This window comes from Salvia hispanica, chromosome 3 (genome assembly GCF_029641045.1).
Source record: "Salvia hispanica isolate PSC_SH4W2 chromosome 3, Shi_PSC_v1, whole genome shotgun sequence".
NCBI lineage: Eukaryota > Viridiplantae > Streptophyta > Magnoliopsida > Lamiales > Lamiaceae > Salvia > Salvia hispanica.
The window spans coordinates 38,836,640-38,846,476 of NC_142694.1; the positions used below are offsets into that span (position 1 = coordinate 38,836,640).

Consider the following 9,837-nt stretch of genomic DNA (forward strand, 5'->3'; position numbering starts at 1 on the left):
TGGGAACTCCTCGACTACCATTTCCATTACATCTAACACCCTAGCCGATCTTAATAAGGAAAAGATATGAGGTATAATCTCCTCACCAGTGCATATAAAAGATCAAGCAAGTGACATCAATTGGGGTGAAGCACGCACATCTTCCGAGTTGCAGAAGACATACTGTTTAATAACCATAAGTTGGGATCAATAAATAATACTCCACTACCAATGGTGGAGCATGCTTTTGATTACTTTGAGGTCGTAGTTGTCGTACTCCTCTTGCTGCACCCTTCTGAATCTTGAATCTGAATCTGTTGAGCTGAGGTCGCTACAGAATCGCCATATTCACTTACGTAAATTTGTTGGAGCGTTGTGATATTTCCAATATCACTGGGAATTCCCTCTAGCTCATTGCATCCAATTACATACAGCTCCCGGAGAATAGGGAAGTTGGTTTTCATCATTGTAAGTTATAGACTTATTCTATTACTACCTCCGACCCCCAAATTTTGACACGGTTTGACCTGACATGAGTTTTAAGAAATGTAATGGAAACTGTCTTGAAAAAGTTGGTGGGATGTGGGTCATACTTTTAAAGTATTAGTTTTATAATAAAATGTGAGTATGAATGAGTTAGTGGAATATGAGGTCCACTACCAAAAATGGTAAAAGTGAAGTGTGTCAAACTTTTAGGGACAGACTGAAATGGTAAACTGTGTCAAAATTTGGGGGACAGAGGTAGTACTAAATAATAAATTTCACATTAAATTTCAAAAGGTACCCGTGTTTATTGAATATTCGACAAATGTCAACTAACGACAAAGATCATAGTGATAATTACTGTGCAACGATCGACATATGGTCAATATAGTCGTAAATTATGAAAATAAGAGTTTTGCCACGAAAAAGCGTGGTTTAATTTAAATACGTATTATTATTTTACCAAATAAAGAATATAATGTTAGATTAATAGTTGTTTTAACCATAAACTAACAACAAAGATCGTGGCGATAACTACAACGCAACGACTTACATACGACAAATATCGTAAGCTACATAATAAGAGTTTCACCATGTAAAAAAAAGCTTTGTTTATATTTAGGTCATAATTAAATACACTTTCACCACTTTCGTAAAGAGAATCGTTTGACTCTTTAGGTCATAATTACTTTAAGGTTGTGTTTGGTATATGGAATTGGATGTGTGGAATTGGAATTGGAGCCTTCAATTCCAAATCTAGTGTTTGGTATCATAAAAGTATTTGGATTTGGAATTGAATTACAATTCCAAATCCTCCAATTCTACAATTTGAATTCCATATCAAAAGTAGTGGAATTCCAACTATTTATTAAATTACACACACAATGTATAATTCTCACACATTGCACACACACATTGCTCACTGATAAGGCTAATTTCATGCATCGGTAATGTGCGAAAAATGTTATAATTTGCTGGGTCTAACACGTTTCCTAAGCCAGGTGTGTGAAGATAATCGCTAGATCGAGGAAGTACAGAAGGAGATGGTCTAGCGAAGGAAAGGAACGAAGTGAGCAGGATTTAAAAGAAGAGATGGCGTGACGGAGGAGTCAAAAGCTGAGGGCAACAAAGTCTTATCTATACCTCGCTGGCCCCCACTCCAACGCCTATATATAGAAGCCTATATATAGAAGAGCATGCAACGCAATGGATATACACTTTTTCCACTCTTCTTAGCTCACACACATTACACACACTTGGGAATGAGAAATCTGGGGTAGTCGGGTTCGGAAGGTTACTTTCTTTAGAAATTTCGTGGTTGGCAACACTGTCCGAGTGTGGACGAAGATACAATTCCTTTTAATTTCAGTTGTTTTGCTCGTTTTTACTGTCGAACTTCACTTTTGGGAGTCGACCTGGCTGTTGATGATACTTATTGTCTTTCCGTTTGTTGATCTGCGTTTAGCAGTTAAATTTCAATTCGATTTGCATAGATCTCCCTGCTGTTAGTTTATTTCTACAAGTATTATGTCGATCTCTGTTTTATTTTGATGTTGAGGTGGTTAATATGGGAATTTGGCGATAGATCTGTGGTTTATTGACTGTTTGGAGTTTTTTTTGTTCAAATCTGAAGTGATGAAGAGTTTCTGTTGGTTGGAGTTCGTGTTGGATGCTTGGATCCAGAGTGGATTTAGCGTCTGAGGTTGGATTCGACGTGTGGAAGATAGTTGTTAGATGGATTCTGTTTTCTTCTTGTTTTTTTTTTCTGTTTTGCTTCGTCTAGTGTCTGCAGATCTGTTTAGTTCTTCGTGGTTTATGCATTAATTGGATTTAAAATTAGTTTGCTCTGTTTGCTTTCTTTCGTGTTGAATTTCTTATGAGTTTTTACGTAATTTGGTTGTAGAAGAAGATGTCGCTGTTAGTTAGTACGAGAGTTAGTTATTCTGCCAACCTTTCGTTCGTACTTTGCTTTTTCAGTCGTGGTCCCCACAGTAGGTTTATTTCCTAGGTCTAGTAGTGAAGTAGTTTTCTTAGATCAAGGGTTGAACAGTTAATTTCCTTTACTACGCTCTTTCATGATTTCGCCTAGGTCTAGCTGTTAGCTTAAGAGTTTTAAAGTTTCTCAAGTCAAGTTTAATTTGTTTTCCTCAACCCAAGAAAATGCGTGGCAGCAGCCAACCCCAAAAACACACCCAAATCCTTGAACATGAGTATTACACATCCTTCTCTGTGGGATCGATCCCTACTTCCCTATACTAGGTTTAGTAAAGTGGTTGGGGGTTTTTGAAAAGGTGCTCTGTGCGTCCGACGACCGGGATTCCTTGCGACCAACGAATTCCTAGATCGCGTGATCTAGTGGATTTGCTGGATATAGGGAACCTGTTATTTTCTTTTTGAACACACGCAGCACAGAATAACCTTTCACTCACAAACCACACATTTACACACACACTACACACATCCTCACACACACACACACTGCACACACACACACATTCACGCACACACAGACCACGACACACACACAACGCACACACTGCACACACACACACACATTCACACACACACACAACAAACACACACACACATACACAGCACACACACACACCAAACACTCACATTCAATTTTTTTTAATTCAATTCAATATCAATTATTTCATTTTGCCAAACCAAGGATTTGGAATTGAATTCTAATTCAATTCCTTCCAATTCAATTCCATAGAATTCCAACTCCAATTCAATTCCAATTCCGTGTACCAAACGGACCCTAAACAAACTTTCACCAAATAATAAAATCTGAAATAAGTAAGATCCTTGTCTTTTCCGAAAGAGAATCGTTTGACATTTTATTATAAGAGGATGCTTTTTCCATCATAATTAAAGATTTTAATTTTGGCAAATGCCATCTATAAAAATAGCCTCTCAACTCACAGATTTCACTCATCTCTCTCTGTCTCAACAGCTATCTTCATTCTTCTTTGCCTCTTCTCTCTCAAGTAGCTCACTTTCTTCAAGGAAATGGCATCAGGATCCAATTCCAGTGAAGATGAATGCACCTCACATCATATCATTAACTGCAAAATCTCAAAACAAAAATGATACTATAAAATATTAAAGTACACTATTCTAACTTTTGCAATAAATAAAAAAGTTTTAAAAGGTAAAAGTAGCCCACACTGGCACCATTTTTGCACAATTTTTGCACAGCCCAGTGTAGGTGATCCTAATCCAAATCCTTGTCTTCTCCATCTTTATGCTTATAGCGTATTCATAAATTAAAAAATCACATATATACCTTATATTAAAAATGAAATAAATCACATTAGGACATATAGACAACTGGAAATAAATACTATTATGATGAAAAATACATAGATTGCATGTTCTTATGAGAAAAACATCCTCTCATAAGCAAAGTCAAATGATTATCTTTATCGAGAAAGATAGAGATCTACTATTATGATGAAAAATACATAGATTGCATGTTCTTATGAGAAAAACATCCTCTCATAAGCAAAGTCAAATGATTATCTTTATCGAGAAAGATAGAGATCTTATTTTTAATCTCAAAATTTGAAATTTAATGTTAAATTTATTATTTGGTGAAAGTATGATTAATTATGACTTAAATTCAAACTACCTTGTTTTCTTAATGGTGAAACCTTATTAATTCTCCCAACCATAGAATAATTTAGCAGATTGTAATAACAGAAGCATCAGATAAGTAAATAAATAAAAGCACTAAGCATTTGAAAAATACATAATTACGGAGAAGTCATTATTACATATTCACTCTAATTTGAGAAATCGGAATACAACATATTATTTAAAATCAGGTGATATGGTCAACATTTCGATTCACACCCTGAAAAATAATTTTGAAATAAATGTTAGAATGTATGTATCAACACAATATTTTTTTTTAAATAAGAACAATTGAAAACAACTCACCAATTTTTAGTAAATTGCGTTGTATAAGATGAACGTGGCCACCTCATTCATCGACCTCATAGTTTTTCGGACGCTTTGGTGCATATAAAACTGAAATTGAAAAATAATATTTTATTTTATTAGGAAAATGAAATAATTGAACATGAGTAAAAATAAATAGCAAACTGAAGAAAATCATAACAACCCGTGCAGTGCAAAAACTGTGCCGTTTTTGTGCAGGTTTTTTCAGTTTCCTAAAACAATTATTTTATTATTATAAATTAAATATATGTTGTGCGATCCATTACCTTCTCCATCTTCTGCGACCCAGTACGCTCGCGAAGCTGGACTTTGCGAGTGCCTTCTGATCGTTGTGCAATCAGAAGGTTGCTTTTGTCATCGATATTGGGGTAAACTTCTCCCACAACGGGAGAGAGCTCCCCGATTTGTTGGCGATCAGTTTCCTTTGCCCTTATCTTCCTCTTCCCGTCATCCTCAAAAGGAGTTAAAACATAGAAAATATAGTTTTCAGTGCTAACCTATAATGATAGAAGCAAAGCTATGTTAGAATAGTTGGTATTCAAGCACAATTAAATATTTTGTATTCATAACTATATAACTATGTATATATACATCTTTCATTACCAACACATTTTTGCACAAAGCTGTACAGTAAAAGACTCGACAAGTATACATCTTACTTTCCATTCTTGTTGCTCTTCTAAGAGTTTGTTCCCTTCTTGTAACATCTTCTTCCTGTAGTAAAAAAAATAAGTAAATGTAATATTAGTTATATATACAATTTTGTTTATGTAGAAGCTAAAAAATGAAATTTAATTGAATAATAAGTTTATGTGATAATTAAACAGCCAGATCTGGTTCTGCTATTTCAGGTATAAACATTATTAATGCCAAGATAGGTATGTGACCTGTAAATCATAATGACTTGCATTATTTTTACTAACTATTAATTACAACGGCCTTATGTATATTAAAAATAACAAGATAAGAATGTACACACTAACTACGGATTAATTAATCATACATGAATTAATAACTGAAAAAAGATAAATACATAAATATTCCTAGTGAAACCCTGAAAATTAAACCAACACACAAGAAATTAAAAATCCCAAAGAATCTAGCGACTGAAAATGAGACACAAAACTTCGAACACATCGAATCTCAAGTCTTTTTCCCGCGGGAAAGAAGTTTGATTTCTTGATCTCTCTGCTTACAGAGACCTTCGCCTCTTCAACGTTATAACCATGAAAAAATATTATAAATAAGCTAAGAATAAGTGAATTAATCTAACAAATGGAAGCCTTGAATTTAGAGGCACAGTAATGAGGACACCGTTGACCCTAAAGCATCGGTACTGCTCATCCCATTTCCACTCCAATTGTTGAATCTGCAAAATCAGATCCAAACATAAACATCATGAGAGAGAGAGATGCATACATTTACATTGGAGTTGGATGTAGAGGGCATTTGCTTGAAGAAATTGATCTGAGAGAATGAAGCTAAGGAGACTGAAACTAAGTGTTGAAACTAAGTGCTGAGAGAGAGTGAGAGAGATGAGTGAAATGTTGAACCTTGAGATCACTATTTATAGATGGGCCTTTGCCCTAAGAATTTATTTTCGCAGTACTCAAAATAAGTTGTAAAAGTAGCTTTTTTTCTTGGTATTTCAACGGTTTCTCTTTATGCTTGAAAAGAATTGTGACTCAACCATGGATTGCATGTTGAGATGATAAAACCAATCCTTAGACACAAAGTCAAATGATTCTCTTTTATATACAGAGAGAGACGGATTTTATTTTTCATCCTAGATTTTGAAATTTAATTTTAAATTTATTATTTGGTGAGAGTGTAATTAATTAGGACCTGAATTTGAACTTAGCTTGTTTGCTGAAATCTTATTAAGTGACTTATTAAGTGATTTGTGTATTTTGATTCTTTATAACTTTAAATTACAGATATAAGTTTTTTGCAATTAATGATATGAGGATGAAAAGAGTCAAAATCTCAAAACAAAAATGATAAAAAATATTAAAGTACACGATTCTAACTTTTGCAATTAAAAAGTTTTAAAAAGTAAAAATAGCCCATACTGGCACAATTTTTGCACAATTTTTGCACAGCCAAGTGTAGGTGAGGATCCTAGTGTGAATCCTTGTCTTCTCCATCTTCATGCTATATATAGTGTATTTAAAATTTTTAAAAATCACATTTATGTATACCTTATATAAAAATGAAATAAATACTACTGTGATGTAAAATACATAGATTGCATGTTATGAGAAAAACATCCTCTCATAAGCAGAGTCAAATAAATGATTCTCTTTATTGAGAAAGATAGACATCTTATTTTTTTTTATCTCAAATTTTGAAATTAATGTTAAATTTATTATTCGGTAAAAGTGTAATTAGTTATGATTAAACTAACTTGTTTTCATAATGGTGAAACTATATTAATTCAATCCCAACCCATAGAATAATTTAGCAGATTGTAATGACAGATAAGTAAATAAATAAAAGCACTAAGGATTTAAAAAATTCATAATTACGGAGAAGTCATTATTGCATATATTCACTCTAATTTGAGAAATCGGAATACAACATATTATTTAAAATCAGGTCAGCATTCCGATTCATACCGTGAAAAATAATTTTGAAATAAATGTTAGATATCAAAACAAGAATTTTTTTTAATATAAGAAGAATTGAAAATAACTCACCAAATTTTAGTAAATTGCGTTGTATAAGATGAATGTGGCCACCTCATTCATCGACCTCATAGTTTTTTGGACGCTTTGGTGCATATAAAACTGAAATTGAAAAATAATATTTTAATTTTTTAGGAAAATGAAATAATTAAACATGAGTAAAAATAAATAGCAAACTGAAGAAAATCATAGCAACCCATGCAGTGCAAAAACTGTGTCATTTTGTGCAGTTCTTTTTTTTTCATTTTTCTAAAACAATTTTTTTATTATTTTAAATTAAGAATATGTTGTGCGATCCATTACCCTTTCCATCTCCTGCGACCCCGTACGCTCGCGAAGCTGGACTTTGCGAGTGCCTTCTGATCGTTGTGCGATCAGAAGGTTGCTTTTGTCATCGATATTGGGGTAAACTTCTCCCACAACGGGAGAGAGCTCCCCGATTTGTTGGCGATCAGTTTCCTTAGCCCTTATCTTCCTCTTCCCGTCCGTCTCAAAAGGAGTTAAAACATAGAAGATATAGTTTTCTATGCTAACCTATAATGATAGAAGCAAAGTTATGTTAGAATATTTGGTATTCAAGCAAAATAAAATATTTTGTATTGATAACTATGTATATGTACCTCTTTCATTACCAACACATTTTTGCATAAAGCCGCACAGTAAAAGACTCGACAATTATAAAGCTTACTTTCCACTCTCGTTGCTCTTCTTAGAGTTCGTTCCTTTCTTGTAACATCCTGTAGTAGTAAAATAAGTAAATGTAAGAAAATATATTAGTTATATATACAATTTTGTTCATGTAGAAGCTAACCATTTCCACAAAAATGAAATTTAATTGAATAAAAAGTTTATGCGATGATTAAATAGCCAGATCTGATTTTGCTATTTCAGGTATAAACATTATTAAAGCCAAGATAGGTATGTGACCTGCAATCATAATGATTTTTATTAAATATTAATTATAACGGCCTTATGTATAATAAAAATAACATGATAAGAATGTATACACCAAGGATTAATTAATCATACATTTAATTAATAACGCAAAAAAGATAAATACATAAAAAATCCTAGTGAAACCCTAAAAATTATACCAACACACAAGAAATTAAAAATCAAGGAAAATAATAAAAACCAAAGAATCTAGGGACTTAAAATGAGACACAAAACTTCGAACACATCGAATCTCATGTCTCTTTCCCGCGGGAAAGAAGTTCGATTTGTAGATCTCTCTGCTTACAGAGACCTTCGCCTCTTCGATGTTATAACCATGAAAATAAATACTATAAATAAGCTAAGAATGAGTGAATTAAACTAACAAATGGAATGACTCAACTTATTTTTAACACAAGTATACCCGCAAGTGTACGGGGCTAATGTAGCAAATAGTAAGCAAAGAGTATCGTATCCACAGAGACAATGAGTGTCACCCTAATTACCACAAACCAACCTTAACTACTATCTAGATGAAGCGGAATTTTGGTTTTTCTAAATCTATTTAAAAGCAAGGTGAAAACAATTAAAAACAAATAGAGAACTAGAGCAAATAAGAGAAAACGGATGTAGATCAAGGATGAGGAAGGTAGAATCCTACGGGATCGATAACAACTATCCTATGCTCAACTAATTTCCAAACTATGCCAACAAAGGGTCTCAATGGTTATTAAGCTATCACTAAGGTAAAACTATATCTTTTCTCAAAACATACAATTTGTAGATTGCTACCTAGAACCGAAGTGTCCTTCCTAGAACTAAGGTAACAACTCCTAAAAGCTCCTAAGATACTTAGCTTCATTCAAAGGCTCAAATCTGTCGATTATATTGGCAAAGACGTCAACTTCTCTTCTTTCAAATTAAACTACTCACTTCCCAGGTATTGTAGTAAAATCCACATGCATTTATAAGGTTATCAATCAAATAAATGTATAAGCACAAGAGGAGTCAAAATAACCACATGAGCCAAGGCATAGGAAAAGAAAATCAATCAAACATAAGAATCATTGTATCTCCCCCGTAGAACTCTACGAAGGGTTTAGCTACTCATGTTCAACACAAAAGTCAAAGAAATATTCAAAGAAATATTCAAAAACATTGTTTGAATAAGAATAAAACTAAAAGTAGAAACTCCTAGAATTGGATTGGGCGGATTGGAGGTCTCGTCTTCAATCTTGCGATGAATACTCATCCTCTGCTCGTTCTTCTCTTCTTCCTAGGTGGAAAAGTGGTATTTTTGGGGTAGGAGGCGTGTAAGTTGTTGTTGGAGGCGTTTCCTAGGCATATATATACCTAGGGTTGACTTTGGGACCGAAATAAATTGTCGGACGAAGCTGGCGGGTCGCCAGGTTGGGTGTGCGTCGAAGCTGGCGAGTCGCCAGCTGCTTACGGCATTTTTCTCGTCTTTTGCTGGCGGGTCGCCAGGTTCGTTTGCATGCGAACCTGGCGGGTCGCCAGCTATGTCACTGCTCTGCGCAGTCTTGGTAAAAAGGCCATAACTTCTTCTACCGAACTCCGATTGAGACGTTTAAGATATCCACGCGAAGCTCTTTCGAAGTCGAAGAGAATGGTATGAATTACATGCGAATCGGACTTCAAAATCTCCAGATAACCTGTCTCGAACATTGAGCAGCTGCACATCCACATATTTTGTACATTTTTCTACACATTCTTCACAAAATTGTCAAAATACCAACATAATAGGTAGCTATAACCATGTCTC

General features: G+C 34.0%; 1 protein-coding gene across 1 annotated transcript; it reads right to left on the reverse strand.

Annotated features, from left to right (window-relative positions):
* Positions 1-4,183: 4,183 nt before the first annotated feature.
* On the reverse strand, positions 4,184-5,953 carry LOC125219315 (uncharacterized). Its single transcript, XM_089066953.1, has 5 exons — positions 5,854-5,953; positions 5,094-5,148; positions 4,701-4,931; positions 4,414-4,503; positions 4,184-4,327 (listed from the first exon to the last, which is right to left on the reverse strand). Coding segments are annotated over exons 1-4 (372 nt in total). The 5' UTR covers positions 5,856-5,953; the 3' UTR covers positions 4,184-4,327; positions 4,414-4,419.
* Positions 5,954-9,837: the final 3,884 nt, after the last annotated feature.

Bases quoted from the DNA above. Each gene is read 5' to 3' on its own strand.
- LOC125219315 (XM_089066953.1), bottom strand. The intron at 4,932-5,093 runs GTAAGATGTATA...CTATCATTATAG, and splicing joins AAGAGCAACAAGAATGGAAA to GTTAGCACTGAAAACTATAT. The intron at 4,504-4,700 runs GTAATGGATCGC...TTTCAATTTCAG, and splicing joins GGTCGCAGAAGATGGAGAAG to TTTTATATGCACCAAAGCGT.